This window comes from Tursiops truncatus, chromosome 2 (genome assembly GCF_011762595.2).
Source record: "Tursiops truncatus isolate mTurTru1 chromosome 2, mTurTru1.mat.Y, whole genome shotgun sequence".
NCBI lineage: Eukaryota > Metazoa > Chordata > Mammalia > Artiodactyla > Delphinidae > Tursiops > Tursiops truncatus.
This window is the reverse complement of record NC_047035.1, coordinates 28,830,517-28,851,708: the sequence shown is the minus strand read 5'-3', so window position 1 is coordinate 28,851,708 and position 21,192 is coordinate 28,830,517. Positions and strand designations below refer to the sequence as shown.

The window sequence follows — 21,192 nt, the reverse complement described above, 5'->3', positions numbered from 1 at the left end:
ACAAGGGGACCGATGGGCTCCCAATTCAGTGCCATCATCCCTCTTCTAAAAGCCGCCAAGGGACGTCACCGGGGAAACCCTCTGAGCCAATCAGGAGACAGGGCGAAAGCTGTGACTCCTCCTACTTCTCCCCAGGAATCGACGTCTGCCCCTCCCCCAACCGCAGCCAACCTACCAGGTCCCAGTGGAGACTGGGTCTGCCTTCTTACCTGCCACATTTTTTACACGGAAAAGTGTTCTCCTGATTCTGGCTCTTATTAAATGGCTCTGGTTTTTTCTTCTTCTCCGAAAAAGGAAGTGCCCTACGTGACTTCCCTGGCCCCTCTCTTGGCTTCTCTGAGGCCTGGCCACCTGCAGATCCAGGGGCATTGGATTCGTGGCTTCGGAGGATGAGGATGTCATTGGCCTGGAGAGGGTCAAACAAAGGAGAGCTAAGAGATTTGGGGAAGAGAGGATCCCGAATTATGGAGTATCAGTGAACAGAGGGCTTTTAAAGATCATACACTCATTCCAAATGGTCCGCTAGCATCCTCTTGAATCTTTCCAGTGACAAGGCACCCACAGCTCTGTTTCCACAAACTGCTGGTACCGTAATTACGTGGGACAGCCCTAGCTGCTATAAGGACTTCCTGATGTATCTGACAGGGGTCTTGGTGTCTCTGTTAATGACGTGGGTTCACGTTTTCAGTCACTTAGTCTATTCATGACTTCATCCCATAAATGACCTTCAAATCTGTGTAACATGCCAGGTTACACACGGGGTAGAGAGGTGACAGGAGCCCCTGACATCAGAGAACTCACAGTCTGAAGGGACAGACATGCAGGCAGTTAGCTCCTGACAACATGAGCCACCATGGGAAACGCCAAGCAGGTGCCAGAGAGCACAGGACGCCTGGTGCAGACCTGGAGAGGTGCTGCTCAGGGTATGCGAACCATGGACCTCGGGTTAGGGGAGCCCCAGGTGGCCATTAGGAGTCACACATGTGCACTGGATCAAACCACACAGGAAAGCATTCATAAAAGTTCAGCAGAACTCAGTGGCGTGTGTACACTGAGCACAGCTCTTGGAGGAGCACAGACAAGGCTCAGAAGGGAGCAAACAGCTGTGTGTCTACAGTTTGTGAGGGTTTTCCTGCAAGTTTAAGTGTACAACACAAATTAAACAAACAAAGACTCTCATAGTAGCTCCGTAGCAGACCCTACCCAGCCCTCTCTCTCTTGGGGGACCTCTTCCTGACAAGGAACAGCTCTGGCTGGTATGTCTTGCTTCTTGGCCTGTGATGTGGTGGACAGAACACTGCACTAGGAGGACCTGGGGTGGGACCTCAGGCAAGTCACTTAGCAACTCTGAACCCAGCTTCCTCCATCGGCAAGGTGGGGGCTAACACTTTATGGGGTTATCGCGAGGGATGAATGAGATAATGAACAGGAAAGCACTTCTTAGACAACATGCGTGAGGGGCCGTTGTTGTTATTCCCATTGTCTCAGCTCAGTTTCAGAATTCTTGTCAGGGACATGGCTCTCTTAGGGGGAGCCCTGTCTGAACTGTAAGTCAGGAATGCTTCCCCAGTGTCCCACACACCTGGGTTTTTACAAAGCCTTTCTCCTCTGTGACTCAGATACAGAAGCCGTATAGTGTAAAATTAACAGCGGATTCTGGAGTCAGGCTGCCTACTAGCTGTCTTATCTTGGACCTCAATTTCCTTCTCTGTAAAATGGGAATAATGACAGTACCTACTACATGGAGTTATGAGGATAAAATGAGTTAACAGCATAAACTATCTAGTGCTTTCCTGCCACGATGATGATCATCATCATCTTCATGTTCCTGCTCTGCCCTCCCTCCCACACCCCTAGGCCCAGCTCCAGCCGTCCTCCTGGCCCTGGGCTCCCCCAGTGGAGGTCACACTTACCGACTCATTGGCCTGTAGTGTCTGCGTGGCTTTGACAGCCGCTGCCCGCCGGCTTCGCTCTCGCCCCTCTTCCTGCTCCGCCTTCTCCTGGGTCTCTGGCATCTCTTCCTCCTCCTTTCTGGCCTCCTTTACTTCCTTCTTAGGCTCTAGCCTCTCTTCACTTGGGGACTCTCTTCTGGGAGGAGGCACCCTGGGGAACTTCTGGGAAGTCTATGGGGGACAAGAGCAGGGCAGTGAGCCTACAGCTCAGTCATGCAGCCACATGCACCGATTCTGACCCGGCCAAGGGCTCACGAGGCCCTGCTAGTCCTGCTAGCCTGGCCTGGGCCAGTGCGGCCTCCTGTGCTAGACTCTATACTCTCCCACCGCTAATCCACCGGTAAAATGAGAGAGAGCCTTGAGGCCTGGAAGCCCTCAGGATGAGACCAAGCACTTGAGATGGAGCTGGGGCAGGGAGGGAGCATGCCAGTCCCTCCCCACAGGCCACCTGTCCTCTTGGGTGTGTCCAAGAGACACATTCTAGGGCAGGGTGGTCTGGTGGAACCAGGCAGCAGCCTTGAGCTCCATTCTAAGCTATCTTTGTAACGTTTTCTGTATCTCTACCCCCTTCCCATCTGCAAGTGGGAACTAAATCACTCCCTGTCTTAGAGCAGCATGTCACCAAGTGTGGACTTGTGACCCCAAGATGTTATTAGGTGGATACATGGACACAGAATTAAATAACATTCTCTTTTCACAAAATTGAATAACGTTCTCTTTTCACTTCTCTTTCAATCCTGATTATGTCAAGGACAAAGTCTCGAGTTGGTATTAATGTGTCTTTTATACTGTTCTAGACTTAACAAGGAGAGGTCAGGCCTCATCTCAGAGCCTTGGCAGGTAATAGTATCTGGCTAGAATTTAATAACATTGTTTGGTTTTCATATATATTTATTTTTACCAGTACCTTCTATGGCCAGCAACACCGGTTTTCTATTTATGATTGTGACATAAAGCTTCCCTTGAGTAAAAAATGGGTTGATTTAAAGAAAAATATTAAAAGCACAAGTGGTGTATGGACATGACAAAAATAGTAATGGTGACATGTGGTAGGATGCAGATACAGCAGAATTTATAAAGGTGATACAAGAATGACTAAAGTTTAGGAAAGAGGGTTAGAGGTCTGCTACGAGGGGACAATAAGTCAATGCTGGTGCAAATACTGTGGGAAATTTCCCCCAACGTTCTGCATCAACACAATATATTATTACGATGACACTGGCAGATAGAGAGGGGAACCCAAAGGTCCAGAGCCAGTGTCCAGGACATCAGCTCCCTGGGGCCGTCAGGGACACTGCCTTCCTCTCTCTGCTCTCCAGGGAGTCCTGGAGAGCTTGGCCTCAGGCTCCCACCTCAGCCTAAGCAGCTGAGGCAGGGAAGGGAGTCACCTTAATATCCACTTCAACCTCTTCCTGGGCCGACTTTTCATCACTTGTATCCACATCCCCGAAGGTTAGCGTCCCATTGCGGCCAATCTTCACCTGCTTCTTGTAGGTGTAGTAGAACTCCACACACTGGGCCACGGTCTTGGTTTGGATCTGGTATGAAGCCAAAACTGAGGTCAGAGTTCCTGGTTCAGCTCACCTGCCTGGGGGCACTCCAGCCTTTCTTATCCCTGCATGCCCCTCCGTTAACCCAATAAACCCAGGAAATACAAGCATGTCTCCAACACCTGCTCTGCACAAACCACTGACCAATTCAACACTTCAGCACTATTTTTTTTAAAAAAGCTAAAAAGGACAACATGGAGCCATTGGGGAAATTTGAATACGGATCATGTATTAGAGAGCATTATTGTGTCAGTTTAAATTTCTTGGGTGTGATAATGGTACTTTGGTTTTGTAGGAGAATATCTTTGTTTTAGGAAATATTTAGGTCAAATGTCATGATGTCTGTAACTTTTAATGATTGGTTAAAACAGAATACCTGTGTGTGAGTTTATTTACGGACACAGAGAGAGAGCAAATGTGGCAAATGTTAACAACTGGTAAATCTGAGAGGTAATATGGGTGTTCATTATACTATTCTTCCCATTTTTCTGTAAGCTTGAGATTTTTCAAAATGAAAAGTTAAAGGGGAAAAAGCCTGGGCACCATCCACATTCAAAGCCAGACTAGACCTGGCAACACAGCCTCTCTACATCAATCGGAGCAAACAATTTCATTCCTCTTGAGGGAGCAGTGAGGACAGAGAATTGTCAACTGCCCTATGTTGGGGAGGAACTCAGGGGAGACTAACACGTAAGCCCTGGAAAGCCTGAAGAGGAAGCAGGAGGCTAAGTCTTGTTCTAACTCTACCACTAAATGGCTGTGTGGCCTTAGGCAAGGCTCTTGGTGTGAAAGTAGTGAGTGGGATGAGACCAGATGATCCCCAAGGGCCTCCCAAGCTCTGAAACCCTAGCCCTCCTGTTTCACAAATCCATTTGGCCACTGGCCACTGGGTTTGGTTTCTGGACTACCTCCCCCCTACCCCTGTTTTCTCTGACTCTCCCCCATCTCCCCAGACTCCCAGACTGCTCAGCCAGCTGCTGGGCTGCACTGGGAACTGGGGTGTCCTGTTCACAGAGCCCAAGGGGTCAGTGAGGGCCCTCTGTGCATGAGCAGGAAGCAGACATGACTCATCTCCCACTAATGTATTAACTAGATCCTGTTTACACTTTTATTATCAATTCCCTCTGATCATCTGTTAGCCTGACTCATAGTCTGCTCTTTTCATTAAGGCATTAGGGGCACCTCAGTGAGCTTCACAAGGCATGTACTTCCTGGCAATATTGCCCAATCAGGGAGCCCAGCAAACGACTGTCCTCACAACAGGGCCCTTGTAGGAGAATCTGTCAGCACTTGGTCCAGGCCCCAGGGCGTTCCTGGTACAACCTACAATCCCAGGAGGAAAGAACACATTCTGGGAAGCACTCTTCCCTCAGCTGTCGACACAGCTCACTCTCGCCATAGCCCAGGCTTTGTGAGACAGGGCTGGTGGGAAGATGCAAGCCCTTGGATTAGCATATCACTCTCCCAGAAGAACACAGAGGCAACACAAGAGAATCTAGGAAAACTAGGCCCAGGCTTCCACTACTCTGTCAGCTGAGTTAGTGGAAGGAAGCCCCGGGCCTGACAGGAAGTGGGCAGAAGCCCCCTAGGTCAGTTATAGTCACTTGCTAGCTCTCGGTCCCCTCCTCTCGGGGTGACTTCTCCTCCCACTAATTGTGGCCTTTGAAGTATTCCAGCCCCTTAGGATGGCTCACCTCTGCTTGCAGCCCCCCTTCTCTTCCTGTTCTCCCTTAGGCAAGTCACTATTTATTTGGTGCCACTGGGTCTGGTGCCCACTCAGGCCCCCCTCTGGACTGAGACTTCAGAGTATGGCCACCCTACCCTAAGGTGAGGGAAGGGGCTTAGAACCAAGGGGGAAAAGGCCTGATCATTTCCATTCTTGTTTTGTTTAGAAAAAAATGTCTCTGGGGACTTCCCTGGTGGCGCAGTGGTTAAGAATCCGCCTGCCAATGCAGGGGACATGGGTTCAAGCCCTGGTCCGGGAAGATCCCACATGCCGCGGAACAGCTAAACCCGTGCGCCACAACTACTGAGCCTGCGCTCTAGAGCCCGCGAGCCACAGCTCCTGAGTCCACGTGCCACAACTACTGAAGCCCACGCGTGTAGAGCTCGTGTTCCGCAACAAGAGAGGCCACCGCAATGAGAAGCCCGCACGCCGCAACTAAAAAAAGCCTGCGTGCAGCAACGAAGACCCAGTGCAGCCGAAAATAAACAAATAAGTGTATTAAAAAAAAAAAAAGAAAGAAAAAGAAAAAATGTCTCTGAAGCTACTTAGTGGCATTGACCTAACCGCTTTGTAAGAGGTCTTGGTAAGCAATTGCAGGGCCCCCCCACTGGCAGAGGGAGCCCCCAAATCATGCAGGCAGCTCCTGCCCCTCTGTTGCCCCCAAAACGGAGCCCCAGCTCACCAGCTTCTGCACCAAGAAGAAATCCTTCTTGTAGATGGCAATGCCCTTGTTGAACAGCTTCCTCTCAGCCATCTTCCACTGGTCGGAGCCTGCAGGGCAAAGAGGAAGCCAGGGTAGTGAGGGGGTGGGACTGTGAGCACTGCAGGGGCAATTCTGACCAGCAGAAAAGTGTGAGGTCATCTAGCCGCTGTCTCTGCAGGCATTCAGCGCTGGCTCCACATCCTGCTTCTGCCACCTACTAGCCATGTTGCTTAGCCTCTGAGCCTCACTTTCCCCACTTGTGAAATGGGAACTAGTAATAGAAGCCACCTCACCAGCTGTGGTACAGACTCAGTGAGACAATGCATGTGGAGCCCTTGGTGATATACCCGGCACAGACGGGATGCACCACTCGACAGGGGTCGATACCAGGGACTGCTATTATGCCACTTGGTCAATGTCCCTCTTAAAGCACAGTCCCCAGAATGGGACATGGCACTCCAGGGGTCCTCTAAGTTCCAGCACCTGATGCCAATTTGGATGGCACTCCCTGGGCTCCTGCCCCTCCCCTTATACCCACACCCTGGGCTCTTCTACCCAGATGGGCTCCCACCTGCTTATGCCCTTCTCCCTTCCCTTGCAGGGCACAGGAAGCCCCTCGAGAGCCACCCCAGCTCTGGTGTCAGTCCCCTCACACTGGATCTTGGGTTATCTGCCCCCCACCTCCCCACCCCCGCTCCACCCTGGGCTGTGACTCAGCACTGAACTGAGCCCCACTGATGCTGGAGACCCCTCGAGGCCCCAGGCCCACCCTGCCAGCCCACCTGTGTAGTGATAAGTTGCCAACGGGTGGTTGTGGAGCCGCAGCGGCTTCTTCAGTAGCAGCTTATTCAGCGTTTCCTAAAAGGGAAGTGAAGAAAAGGTCAAGGCCCTGGCCGGGGTCTTGGTGGGCAAAATTCGGACCTCTGAGTAGGGTGGCCACCCACTCTTGGCCCTCTTAACTGTGGAGGGGCAAGAGGTCTGGCAGGATGGCAAGGGCATGGGGGTTGGGTCGCTCAGGGCCTCTTAAAAGAGGAAACACATGGTCCCCAAGGCAGGCAGCCACAGATAGAGAAGGCCCTCAGTGACAGCCCCGTCCGAGGGTGGGGACCCACTACCCAGGATCAGAGACTGGGGTGGACCTTGCACAGCAAAGTCTGTAGTTTGGAACCAGGGCTCCCTCAGGCCGACCCCCTACCATCCCCAACTTGGTCAGACCTTCCTGCCTGCCTCAAATCAGCCCGCCGACAGGCCTGGCTCCTGGACAGCACACAGATCCCTGCCAGTCTCCCCAAGGGGCCCTCCCTCCACCAGGGGCAGTGTCTCACCAGGATGTCTCCCCTGGACTCGTGCAGACAGTGCAGGGCCAGCTCCTGGTTGGTGCCAGCTCCAGGGAAAATGCTGGAGCAGGCAGCTGTCAGCAGGTCTTCCACTGGGGAGGGAGGAGAGAAAGGCACTTTTAGGGCTGGGCTGGGCAGGGCTGCATGGGGCGGAGCCTAGCCCACCCACTGCCCAATAGCCAGCCTTTGTCTGCTGGCTCATGACCTCTCACCTTGCCTCTGCTTCTCCTGGCTGCTCTCTAAGTCCTCCCATGGCTGCCACACCAAGTCGGCCTTGTGGGAGTCTGCGGCTGCCAGGGCGCGGTCCCTCATCGAGGGGATTTCTGCTTGGAACCGGGAGCCCACGTTGATCCGTCTGCAGGGGCGGCAAGGGCAGGGAGTGAGGCTTCACCATGTGGGGATGGGGAACCCTACTTCCTCCCTGAGGATGGAGAAGATGCGGGGGTAGCTGGCAGAGGCTGAGCGCGGCAAGGATTCAGCTGGATGTAAGGGAACCTGGCTTCTATGACAGCCTGGCAAGTGGCACCTGGTGCTGTCAGAAAGGCAAGGCCCAGAGGTTGGAAAGGGGAGAAGAAGCTCCAGGTTTACAGACAGGGAAAGACTCTTGGACTGCCCTTCTAATTCTCCTCAGAGGCAAATTCAAACTGAGCTGGTCCTTTCCTTCCCTGTGACTTCCACACAGAAGCTGGGGTGGGGATCAGTGAAGCCCAGGGCTAAGTGCAGAAGCCCAGAGAGGTCTGCTCAGCCCCCAGCCCACAGAAGCCTCCTCTTCCTCGTAGGGCCCACCTGCATGCACCGGACTCCAGCTGGCCACCCTCACCCCCCGAGCCAGAGGCTGGGCTGAACTTACGGCTCGATGCTCACTGGGGTGGCCTCCCCCATCACAGAGAGGACAGGCGGGGTGACTTCAGCGCTATCTATGGGACAAAAGGCAGGTTAGTAAATGGCACCCTCTGCGCTTCAGCAAAGCCACCCTCTCCAACCCTAGGTGGTTGCTCTTTACGCACAAGAGCCACAGCAGTGACTCTGAGGTTCACACTGGGAAATCAGGCACCCTGAGTCCTGGCTCTGCAGCCTGCAATTGTGACAACCAGCTGTGACTTTACCAAATACGTGGGTGCCTCCGTTTTCACGCCTGCTGAAAGGGGCTGTTGCTACCTATCTCCCTAGGTTGATGTGAGGATTGAATGAAATCATGCACAAAGCTGAGCCCTCGATAAATATTAGCTACTCTTATTACTACTGCTACCAGTTCCACTACTAGAGCCATGTTCTGCCCCGGGAGCGCCCACAGTACAGCATTAAGTCCAGCATTCAACTATGGTTGCTCTAGTAGAGAGGCTGAAACTTCCGCCACACAAACGAGGTGGTGAAGGAGATCACTGTTTCATAATTATCTTCTCACTTCCTTGCTGGGTTCTCTGCCTTGGTTTCTCCCGAGCTAATCTTAACGCCCTGCGTGATCAAGACACTCTCTTGCTCCAAAAGCAAAATCTGCTGACTCCTCTCTGCAACCTGAGAGAAAACTTCAACTCCTCAGCTCAGTGTTCAAGGCGGTTCCCCTGCCAGCTATGCATCCCACCACCGCCTTGCCTGGACCGTCCATCTCTGCAGGCTGCTCCCTCATGGCCCCTCGCGCTCCCTGCACAGTCCCACCTCTGGGCCTTTGCACCTCTCCTTTCTTCTGCCTAGTGTGCCCTCCCCACCTGCTTCCTAGTTCAAGCTCAGCTTTAGCCCCACCCTCTCTTCAATAAATGCTTTCCTCACCACTAGGGCTAGCAGCCTCTGCAGGCTTCACTCACTGACTGCTGATCCCACCCTGCCTGAAACTTCTGCTTTCCTGTCTCCCAGGCTTTCAAGTCAACGCCCTAATGACCCAGCACTCTCTTTAGAACAGACCACGGTGTCCCACACATTACTGGTGCCCTCACAGGACCCAGTTCAGGCTTTACACCTGAGTGCAAGAAAATCCTCATGGATGGACAGACCTCTTCTTTGCCGCCAAGCTGGTCTCAACAGCGACTTCTTCCTGCACAACCTAGGCATGGAGAGAAGCTTCCAAGCTTCCAGTAGAAGTGGAAGAGCCAAAGGCCAGCCAGCCCAGGGTGAGCCATTTCTCACCCAGACACCAGAGGGCACCAGAGAGGCATGCCACGATGAGGTCAGGGTCAGAGGTTAATCCCAGGACCGCACTGCCTCACCTCTGTGCTACCTCTGGTCGGGATTACTCTCCATCGTCTCTATCACCCTGAGATAGGATTATCCCATTTTTCAGGGGAAATGAATTCTTGTATGGAGTGGGCAACATTTTTCAGCAATTCACCACCCAGGCCAGCCAAAAGGTCTGCTCTGGGCCAAAATGACTGTTCAAGAGACACAGGAGACAGGATCTGCCACCTAATATTAAGAACAAATGTGACACACCAGGCACAACGTAAAGTGCTTTACGTGTGTTAATGCATCTGGACCTCACCACAACCCTCTGAGGTAGCTATTAGGTTGAACCATAGGAAACTGCTGTTTGTGGTTCTAAAAATAGCTGAATACATATTGGCAATTTCATCATTAACCAAACACTACTAACATCCTCATTTACATGCTGAAGAAACTGAGACCCAGGGAGTTTAAATCACTTCCACAGGGGATGGAACAGTAAATTGTGGCATTGGGATTTAAGTCCAAGCAGTTGGGCTGACACCTCCTCTCCCCAACCACAGCGTGTACTTGAGCCAGGACAACCTCCTTCTCTCTCTCAAAGGAGACAGTAGAAGTAGAGCCCCTTTTCCCATGGCATTCCAGCCCAACCCCGGCAGTGCCAGAAGCTGAGTCTTCCCTACCCACCGCCCTCCCACAATGCCTGCCCTCACGGCTGCTGAGGGGGGATCACTCACTAGACCGGAGCAGGGTGCGATGGGCACTCTTTGGCGTGATGGGAGGAGGGGCTGGGATGCTGCTGGTCGACATGATGGCATTGAAATAGAGTCCGGAGCCTTCCCGCACGGGGCTGAGGATGGGGGGTGGTGTATAGGGGGGCAGCTCAAAGCTCCGCTCGGAGGGGTGGTCAGCTAGGCGGACAGGGGAGCGCAGGTGGCTCTGGTACGGGGTGATGTTGGAGTAGACGGGAGGGGCGATGAAAGTGCCCGCCTTGGTGGGGATGATCAGAGGCTCAGGCCTCGGCCGCTGCTTTGGTTTCCGCACTGAAGGTTCCCCCTCCAACTTGGCGTTCATGTCCTCAGCCTGGAGAAGGAAACAGGCCAAGATGGCTCAGCCACCTACAACCTGGGAAAAACTGAAGTCTTTTTTTTTTTTTTTTTTTTTTGCGGTACGCAGGCCTCTCACCGCTGTGGCCTCTCCCGTTGCGGAGCACACGCTCCGGACGCGCAGGCTCAGCGGCCATGGCTCACGGGCCCAGCCGCTCCGCGGCATGTGGGATCTTCCCGGACTGGGGCACGAACCCGTGTGCCCTGCATCGGCAGGCGGACTCTCAACCACTGCACCACCAGGGAAGCCCCATAAAAACTGAAGTCTTGACCACTGCTTGCCAGTTTCACCTTTGGAACTTAGTCTGCCCACCACACCCACTAAGGCAAGCCTGAGACAGGAAGCAGATCCTAACGCCCTTCTTACTGCCTCCTCTAGGGCAGGGGTCAGCACACTGTCTCTGTCAAGGGCCAGATAGTATATATTTCAGGCTTCGTAGGCCACACACGTATTCTTTGGGGCATATTCTTCTTCTCCTGACCCCACCCCCTGCCCTTTTAAAATAATCCTTTGAAAAGTGTAAAAAACAGTCTTAGGGCTGGATTTGGTTCACCGGTCATAGTTGCCAACCCCTGCTGTAAAGTATGCTACAGGGCAGGGAACTATTGTAGTTCAGGGCCAGGCCCTGGAACTGGATTGCTTGGACTGGGATCTACTTCCTTTAATCACCACTTAAGATACTTAACTCTGTGTGCATTACCATTTTTAACATGGGAATAACAAACGCCTACCTAACGGGGTAGCTATGAGGACTAAATAAATGAATACATGGAAATCACTGAGAACAGTACCTGCTACATAGTAATTACTCTATCAATACTGACTGCTATCACTACTTAAACTCCAAGCTCTGCGTTACATGGAGGCCCATATCGCGTGCCAAGACCCAAGCTAGGCATGGCACCACAGAGTGAACAGGACAGCCCTGTCCTTGAAGAACTTTTATTCTCATAGTATTAGTCCTACCTTTGCTGTCAAAGGTTAGTCCTTCTGGCTTACCCTTCTCCCTGCTTGGTATGCCTTGTGGGCCTCCATACAGAATAGAGGGCAGGGCTGTACAGGAACAGAGGCCTTTCCTTGCTGCATCCCTATCCTCTCAAGAGTGAATGGAGGCCTACACGAGTGAGTGACATCGATCATCTCCCTGGGTGCACAGGTGAGACTGGCCACGCTGACTGGGCCCAGGAACAACAGGCTTTCTGCCCGTCCCAGGTTCCAGCTCCCACAAGACCTTCCAGCAGAGGGCCCTGAGTCCCCATGAGCCTTGGCCATGTCTTTTAGCCATCTGTGCCCTCTCTGCTCTTTTACAGACTAGGAAGAAATGACATTGCTCATTCTCTCCCCCTAAGGGGAACAATATGATTGCACAGAAAAAAATGCAGTGCAGCCAAAGGCCCCCAAACTTCTAGACAAGAAATCCAACATGAACTCAAGCTAGCTCTTAATTATTTGTGATTTTATAGGGAAAATGGATTTAAACTATTCTAAATATTTGACAATATTTTTCATATTGATTGTTTATTTATTTAGGCTGCATTGGGTCTTCGTTTCTGCGCACGGGCTTTCTCTAGTTGTGGCGAGCAGGGGTTACTCTTTGTTGCAGTGCACGGGCTTCTCATTGCGGTGGCTTCTCTTGTGGAGCACGGGCTCTACTAGTGTGGACTTCAGTAGTTGTGGCTTGCGGGCTCTAGAGCACAGGCTCAGTAATTGTGGCACACGGGCTTAGCTGCTCCGCGGCATGTGGGATCTTCCTGGACCAGGGCTCGAACCCGTGTCCCCTGCATTGGCAGGCGGATTCTTAACCACTGCGCCACCAGGGAAGCCCTCATATTGATTTTTTAGGTGTGATGACGTGGGAAGGAAGGAAGGAAGGGAGGGAGGGAGGGAGGGAGGGAGGAAGGAAGGAGGGAGGGAGGGAAGGAAGGAAGGAAGAGAGGAAGGGAGGAAAGGAGGAAGGAAGGGAGGAAGGAAGGGAGGGAAAGAATCCTTATGTATGGTGTACTTCGGGTACAAAACCAAAGTATTTATGGATGGAATGATGTGATGTTTGGGATTTGCTTCAAAAAAAATCCAGTGGCAGGGAGAAGTAGAGGTACAAATGAAAGAAGACTGGTTGTATTTTGAAAACTGTAAAAGAGGGTGATGGCTAAATATTAGGACTCATTATACCATTTTCTCTACTTCTGTGCATGATTGAAAATGTCTGTAACACAAAGAGAGAGAAAGAGAAAGAGAAAGACCTCCCCAAAAGCCTGGTATAGTGAGAGTCCTCAGGCAGGATTCAAGAGATCCAAATTCTAGGGCTAGCTCTGCCGCTACTTGGCTGTATGATCTTAGGTAAGCCTCTGGCCTTTTCTGGACCTATCTCCTCATCTATGAAATGGGTATGTTGAGCTGTGTAGTTGCTCAGGCTCTTTCCTGCCATCCTCGGGACAAGCTGCCCAAGGCTCCAGCCTCCACCACAAACTCTCCCCCAACCAGAGAACAAGATTCCAGAGAGCAGAGACTGTGCTACTCATGATGATCTTGGAGCTCTCCTTTCTGTTACAGACAACAGGCACGCAGGCCAACCCTCCAGTTGCGAATGACTAATAAAATCTAGATGCTGTACAAAACCACATTTCTGCAGGTACCAGAGAACAAATTAGTTGGCAAAGAATTAAACGGCCAAGATCCAGGGGAAAAAAAGGAAAGCCAAAAAGGTGAGCCCAGCATTTAGAATTGTGTTTTCCCTAGAGATAGATGCTGTTATGGAAGAGACAACGGAGAGGCTGAGAAACTGGGTAAAGCTTTTAATAAATTCAAGGAGCCAGCAGAATAAAAACTGGAGTTTAGAGCTTGCCAAGGAAGGAGAGCCTGGTGAACCCCTAGGCTTTGGATTGGGACTCCAAAGGGCTATATCCTCAGAATAAAGGTGAATCAGATATAGATTAGTTCTCAAATGGAATAATGCCCAGCTTCAAATCATCTGATTAAGTTAAAGTAATCCAGGATTGCTTGTGCTCTTTGCTACCTGTCAGATGCAAAGACAAATCCTCTCCAGTAGAGGAGAACAGCATCCAGAGTCTTTAATTACCTCAACAATTTTTCATATATAATGTCTGACATTCAATAAAAAATAGCCAGATATACAAAAGAGTAAGATGTGATTTAAAAACAAGAAATAGCAGATAATGAACACAGACCCACAGGGATCCCACTAACGGAGCTATGAGACATAAACTTTAAGAAGACTATGCTTGGGAATTCCCTGGAGGTCCAGTGGTTGGAACTGGGCGCTTTCACTGCTGGGGCCCATGTTCAATCCCTGGTCGGGGAACTAAGATCCCACAAGTCATGCGGTGTGGCCAAAAAAGGAAAAAAAAAAAAGAAAAGAAAAGAAAACTATGCTTACGTTATGCAATAAAATAAAAGGCAAGGTTGAGAATCTCATCAAAGAACTAGAAACTCTAAAAATGAACCAAATGAAAAATCAGGTTACTGAAAAATAAAATAACTGAAGACAAGAGTTCAATGAATGGGCTTAACAACATATTAGACACAGCTAAAGAGAGAACTGGTGAACTGAAAGATAGGTCAGACTTAAAAAAAAAAAAGAAATGGAAAACATAGAAAAGTGCATGACAGACAAAATAGGGGATACAGTGAAAAGCACTAACAAAACCTGTAACTGGAGTCCCAGAAGGAGAGGAGAGAGAATATGGAGCAGAAGCACTCTAAACAGGATAAATACAAAGAGAACAATACTTAGGTTTCACAGCAAAACTGCTGAAAACCAATGACAAAAAAAAAATCTTAAAACAACAAGATAAAAAGATACCTTATATTCAAAGGAGCAACAATATGGATTATAGTGATTTCTCAATACTGTACCTACAATAGAAGCCTAAAAACAATGGAATGACATCTTTAAAGTGCAAAGAAAAAAAAAAAACTACCAACACAGAATTCTCTACCCAGCAAAGTTATCCTTCAAAAATGAAGATGAAATAAAAACATTTTCAGACAATCAAAGACTAATAAAATTTATCACTAACAGACTCACACTAAAGGAACTAAAGGAAATACTAAGGGATGTTCTTCAAACAGCATATAAATGAACTGAGATGGAAGCTTGGAGATATGAGAAGAAATAAAAAGCAACAAAACACTCTTAAGTATTTGAATAAATCTAAAATGAACAACAACTGAACAAAACCATAATGTTATAATGTCCTATCAATGTTAAAATATAGGGAGAATGAAAAGTCATGTCAATAATTCTACAAGTTAGGGGTTAGGGGAAAATGGAGTTAAAGGGTTATAAGAACTCTGCATTGTCCAAGAAGAGGCAAAGCACTAACTTACATTAGATTTCAATAAGCTAAGAATGCATTTTAATCTCTAGGAACGCTTCTCAACCAGAGGATTAAGCTCTAATGTCATAAGGCATTCACTATGTAATAAGGTGACTTCTCTCCTACATCTCTAGAATGGTACTAGCTATGTACCATCCTCCAGATAATTGAGAAAATGGTCACTCAAATCCCCTTCTGTAGGGCTTAATTCTCTAATAGAAATCCAGGTAATAAAGGCTGCTATGGTAATCACTAAAGGAGTAATACATAAGTATATAACTAATAAATTAATAAAGAGGGGAAATGGAATAACAAACCCAATCAATCGAAAGGAAAACAAAAAAAGAGGAAAAAAAAGGAAGAAAGAAAAGGCAGGATGGGATAAGTGGATGGCAGATTTAAACCAAAGTTTATCAGTAATTACATTAAATGTAAACTGTATCAATGCTCTAACGAAAAGACAAAGGTTGTTAGAACAGATGATAACAAACCCCAATTATAAATCCAGTTGAAAGATATACCTTAAGTAGGATACAGAAAGGCTGAAAGTAAAAAGATGGAAAAGATACACATCCCATCCTCCTCCCACCCACACTAAGGGAAAGAAAGAGAAATATCTGACAAAGTAGACTTTATAAGGCAAAAAGATTACTAAAAATAAAAAAAGAAACATTTCATGATAAAGTGTCTAATCCAGTTCTAAATAAGTATGCAATTAACATTGCATCAAAATGTATAAAACTAATACTGACAGAACTAAGAAAAAATAGACAAAACAATCTTAGTGGGAGAGTACAACATACATGTTTGTACTGACAGAACAAGCAAACATTTCTATATCCCAGTACCTAGCACAAGGCCTGACCCACACTAGAGGCCAAATCAAAATTTGCTGACCTGAAATAAGAGATTCATACATTCTGGATTTTCCTAAACAGTCCAAATTTCAAGTATAAAATTGTCTCTTTGTCCCTCATAAGTTCATTTGTCCAAAAGTTTTGTTTGGAAAATATAAATAATATCCCCATGGGTGACTTGAATCCCTCCTATACTGCCATGTTCTCCTTTTTCCCATATAATATTAGGTCACCAGGAGCACCCAGGTACTGAGCTGCTTGCATGGGGCGCCTCTCATACCTGAGCTGGGGCATCAGTCCCGGGGATACGGGTGGACCGCCTGCGGGTGACGATGACCGACGGCTTGTGTTCAGTGGGGTTCTGTTCAGGACCCTTTCCATCCTCGTCAACACCTCCAGCTTGGGCTGCCTCAGTTGGGTCCACAGCCCGCACAGGCACAGACACTGGGATTATGAGGGGTACCATCCCGCTGTCCTCTCGTGCTCGCTTGGCAGCTAAGGAAGGCTCAGAAAACTCCACCCCACACTTGGTAGTTGAAGCCAATACACTTTTCCGCTTCTCCTCAGAGCCACTGGCATCCTGGAGAAGGAGAGAGAGAGGAAATGGAGACGGTTAGAAGGTAAGTCCTGATCTGCTGGTCCGGGACCCCTAATCCCGTTTGATTCAGGGACTCAAACACCCATGACGGTTCCCAATGGTCTTTGGCAACCTGGCCTTTCCCTGACCACCTTTTCCCCCACCATATTCCCAGATACTCTCCATAACCTCCCTTCTGCCAGGTTCTCCCATCCTGGCCTGGAGCAGGAATCCCCAGATGGCCAACTCAGGCCAAAAGTGGCTAATCGATGTGTTTTGCTTGGTCTACACGGTGCATGGCATGTGAAATAGTATCTACATATTCAAAACATATCTCTGCAAAAGAAAGCAAGCAAGGAACCTGTGCCAAGGTAAGGGTGGTCTTTGGATCTATTTCCCCACTGGCAACTGGCTGGAGTGAAGTCAAGTTCCGCAGCCTCCTACATATAGGTCTGGCCCTATAGGCTTCGAGGGTTGAGACCTCCAGTGAGGGAAGGGGCAAACACTGGCTTTGGAGTCAGATACTAGCTTCTGTCCTACCTTTGTGACCTTGGGAAATCCCACTTGGGCCTTAGCTTCTTTAGCAATAAAATGGGATAAATGCCAGCATTCCTCTCATAGGGTTTGATGAGAAATTACTTGTGATCAAAGATAAGAAACTCCAAGTACAACACAGGTGCTCAAATTCTATTCATTCTTCTTCCCCATTTAGATTGTCTTTTTCCAATCAACTTTATTGCTGTATAATTTACACACAACAGAATGCACCTATTTTAAATTATAGTTTGATGTATTTTGACAAGTATAACCACCTGTGTAAACACTACCACATTCCCGTCTTTTAGCACACTGGATCTGGAAATGGTTTCACCTCCCTCTACTTCCAACCCTGCAAGTCCCAAATGAAGAAGGCAACCCACGATGGTGTATTGCATTTTCCTGCCTGCAACCCTGCGTGAGTAGAAAACCCATCTACCCTTCAGGTATGGATACACCTACTTAGAGATTCTTTGCATGCAGAGAGTTCAGAACTCCCTGAAATGGATGGGTTCTTTCATTTCGTTCAATGAAGGGAGAAAACTGCCCTTGTGACCCTGGAGTCACTTGCTCTTCCCTGGCCCCAGACACAGCTCGCCCTGCCCTCCGCCAGGTCTGTCCCCAGCCCATGCCGCTCTCACCTTTGTGTTCTGCAGTGAGGCCAGCTCCACTGCCTTCTGGGCCAGGGTCAGCAAATTGGCCTCCTGGGACGCCCGGCGCCTCCGTCGAGTGCTCTGGATCACCCCACCCCGTAGCACCTGCCCACAGTCCCCTGTGCCCACAGCCCGCGTGCCCTCCTCGCTGCCCATGGCAGGAGCCTCCCGCTCCCGGCCATTGGGTGCCAGTCTCTCCCCGTCCGACAGCAACTGCGACTCCCTCAGCTCCAGCGGGAATCCCAGAGCTTCAGGATGGGGCTGCCCCAGGGGGCCGGGCGGCGGCTGCTGCAGGGGCCAGTGGTGCAGGAACAGGTTGCTGGCGGGATCCTGCCCAGGTTGGGTGCCAGCCCCATCCAGGGTGGTGGAAGGCAGGACGCCTTCCTTAGAGAGGCGGCGGGAACGGCGGGGAAAGGCGATCTGGGCCTGAGGTAGCACAGGCTGCGGGGCTGACTCCTGCAGGAGGGCCTTGCGCAGTTCTGGGTTCATGTCAGGGTTTGGGGGGAAGGGGTAGGGTGCCAGGCTGTGGTGAGCCAGGTGGGACTGACTCAGAGGCCCGGCCGGCTGCAGGCCAAAGTCCTGGGGCTGCTGAGAGGGCGGCTGCTGCATGGGGTAGAAGTTCTCAAAGAGCTGCATCTGGGGCAGGGCCGCCTGCTGCTGCTGCTGCTGCTTCTGCGGTGGGAAGGCGGCGACGGGGTTGGGCGGCGATGGGCCCTGCCGGAAGACCTGCCGGTTCACCTGGTGGCCGAACGCCAGCTGGAAGGGCTGCAGGGGCAGCGTCTGGTTCGGCGGCTTCTTGGCCACATGGAAAGAGTTCAGGGGTGCCTGGGGCCGCCCAACCTCCAGCTGCACCTTCTGCGGCACCATCGGCCGCACAGCGTTCCCAAAGCGGTCCAGCTGTGGCCCCCCTGCTTTCTCCCGCTTCAGTGGCTCAGGGTGGTTATAGTAGGTGGAGACCCCCATGCCAGGATGAGGGCTTCCCTTGGGTCCACTGTAAAGGGGGAGGCTGTGGCGATTCCATGTCGAGTGGGGCGGAGGCTGGCCCGGCTGCTGCTGCCAGCCGCTGTCACTGACACCCCCAACCCCTCCACGCTCCGGGCCCCGCCCTGGAGCCATCACAGAGTTGGGCCACTTGACCGAGCCCACCTGCTGAGACAACATGGTTCGCTCAGACCCATACACCACGGAGTTCAGCAGGGCCAGGCTGTTGGAAGGTGGCAGTTCCACAGGCTGGGAGGCGGGGGCAGCCCCTGCCAGACCCTCGTGCGCAAAGTAAGGCTCCTCCTTCACTCTGGACGGTGGAGGGGCCGGGGGCTGCTGTGGTGCTTGCAGGGGTTGGAGCTGCTCCTTGGGAGCTGGTTCCTGGTCCCCAAAGAGGCAACGCTTCCGCTTGTTCTGAGCCTTGGGCTGGGCCTGGAGGTTCATGGTGTGGCCAATTGGGCCCCGGCAGTGAGACCTACTTCACCAGTCGCCCATCCCCGGGGGGATGGTCCTGCTGGAAGCTTGGCCCTAGTCCAGCAGCCAGAGGGGGCAGAGGAAACGCTGGATGATGCGGTCGGGCACGCGGAGAAAGAACTGCTGGCGCTTCCTTCCTTTTTGCAGAGAGGCTCTCAGGCTCCTCTACTGTTCCCAGTTCATGATGCTCCACAGGGCCCTGGAGCCTGCAGACAGAAGAACAGTAATAGTGTCAGCCACAGCCTCCCAGGATGCCCCAGAGGGCAGCACAAGTGTGAGGGGAGGGTCTCAAGGGTCCTACAGTTCCACTGCCTCCTGGGGACAAGCCCAAGGTCACATAGCATCGGTGAGGCAGGAGCCAGGACCTTGGGGGAGCTACCAGAAGGCGGCAACATCCCCCAGGGTGCTCTGGGACTCCCCCTTGTCCCACCACCTCGCCCTCCTGGTTAGTGGCCAGGACTGCTGCGTTTGGTTGTGTAACTGGCGCAAAAGCACCCGCCGAGGGGGCAAGTGGGGCTGAGATCCAGCCTGAGCCCCTGCAGTCAAGCTGGGATAAGGGGTAACAGAGGCCATGCTGGGTTCCCTACTCGTCTGAAGCCAGGCCCCAGCCTACTGGGCAGCCAAGCAGGTCCTCTCACATCTGTCCAGGCAGTGGCCTCCCCAGTAGACCCCGCAGGAGTGTTTTCAGCCAATGCCTCCTCTGACAGTCATGCACCTCTCAGACAGGAAATGGAGAAAACATTAGTCATTCCCAACTGTGCAGCCTATGGGTCGGGAGGTCCACCGGGCCCTTGCAGAGTCCTGGGTCCACGTCCTTTACACTGAGGCACGTAGGTGAGGCCCCGAAGCGTGTGTGCAGTCCTAACCCCACCCCTGGGAGGAGCTGCTGGGTGGAACTGTGGCTGTTAGTGTTCCCCAACCGAGCATGGAATAGAAACCTGTTTTGCAACCTGGGCTGACTGGAGACAGGATCTGGCCTGGTAGCTGGTCAGCAGTCCCCACCCATCCTCCTCCACTGCCAAAGAGCTCCTGGCATCTTGAGCAAAGGAAGAATATAGCTACGAAACTGAGGGGGGGATGCAGATTTCTAGAACTTAGGTCCAGAAGGTTTCTCCACGACATGGTGTGACTAAAGTGCTCACAGTGTTCCTGTGGTTGTTTTCTAACTTGATTAAAAAAAAAAAAAGATTGCTCTATTTATCCTGCTACAGAGGAACTGAGTCCAGTATTTTATAATTTACATGTGTTGTTATTACTTACATGCAAGTTATAACTTACACCTATACCTTGCGTGTATTTTCAAAGACTTTTTCTTTCTTCAGATAGGGTTGGTTTTGTCTTTTGTTTTGTTTGCCTCTCTGGGAAGTTGGTGAGGGTGGGAGCTACATGGCCCACCTCTTCCCCATGCTAAGATTCTGATCCTGAGCCAGTCCGTCTAGCAGAGGAGGGGAGCTCAGGAAGCCCTCGCGAATAAATCTGAAGGTCCAGGCTGACCTCAGACGTCAGAACCCAGATACCCCAGGTCATCGTTAGCAGCCCCGCGAGTTCCCAGGAAACCAGCCGAGAGGCGCAGAGGAGGGCTGGCTGGGCATGCCGGGCAGGCTCTGGTATGAAGCCCTGGCTACACCCGGCGATGCCCCTGGCCCCAGGGAGGCTGCCGTGCTATCGCTCCTCCGCACGCTTCCGCAGCTCCCCAGCCCTTCCCCTCCCGCGGCTGCCTTGACTCACTCCAACCCCCTGCTGCCTTTCACTTTCACCCAGCACCCAGAAGGGGAGGAACTTCCTCCTCCATTTCCTTCCTCAGCTCCCGGCCCTGCTGTGAGTGAGAGCGACTCTCCGTGCTCGCACCCCCTTTGTCTCGCATATGGAAGCTGGGGGAGGGGGAAACTAGGAGGGCATCCAAGTCACCCAGGCCCCGCCACCGGGGGAGGATTCGGACAAGTAGCGAGTGCTGAGGCCACAGAAACCGCCTTCTGAACAAACCCCTTTCTCTTGCTTTTAAACTCTCATTTCCTGACAGCCAACCCAACACAGAGCAGAGACCCAAAAGCCAGCCCCCAGACTGAAAACAACCCTGGGCGCCATCGTGAAGCTGCAGGGTGGGGCCGTCCCGGCTATAAGAGTCCGGCTCTGCCTCTCCAATCAGAATGAACCAACTACAAGTACGTGTGTGTCTGCAGAAGCAAGACAGAGGAAGGAAGAACGTGCTGTGGGGGGGGCGGGGGGGGAGTTGGCAGGTCCACGTGC

The 21,192-nt window shown here is 51.2% G+C and overlaps 1 protein-coding gene across 4 annotated transcripts in view; it reads right to left on the bottom strand.

The window, feature by feature from the left end:
* The window catches only part of MIDEAS (mitotic deacetylase associated SANT domain protein), a 66,892-nt gene that overhangs the window by 3,717 nt on the left and 41,983 nt on the right, over positions 1-21,192 (bottom strand). For all 4 annotated transcript variants that reach the window (XM_033850877.2, XM_033850878.1, XM_033850876.2 and 1 more), the window contains exons 2-12: positions 17,479-19,151; positions 16,004-16,303; positions 10,160-10,505; positions 8,119-8,185; positions 7,481-7,623; positions 7,257-7,360; positions 6,714-6,789; positions 5,911-5,999; positions 3,341-3,490; positions 1,914-2,123; positions 210-406 (exon numbers count right to left, since the gene is read on the bottom strand). In XM_033850877.2, the coding sequence (XP_033706768.1) occupies positions 210-406; positions 1,914-2,123; positions 3,341-3,490; positions 5,911-5,999; positions 6,714-6,789; positions 7,257-7,360; positions 7,481-7,623; positions 8,119-8,185; positions 10,160-10,505; positions 16,004-16,303; positions 17,479-18,915 (3,119 nt within the window). In that variant the 5' untranslated portion in view covers positions 18,916-19,151. The remainder of the gene's footprint in view (positions 1-209; positions 407-1,913; positions 2,124-3,340; positions 3,491-5,910; positions 6,000-6,713; positions 6,790-7,256; positions 7,361-7,480; positions 7,624-8,118; positions 8,186-10,159; positions 10,506-16,003; positions 16,304-17,478; positions 19,152-21,192) is intronic.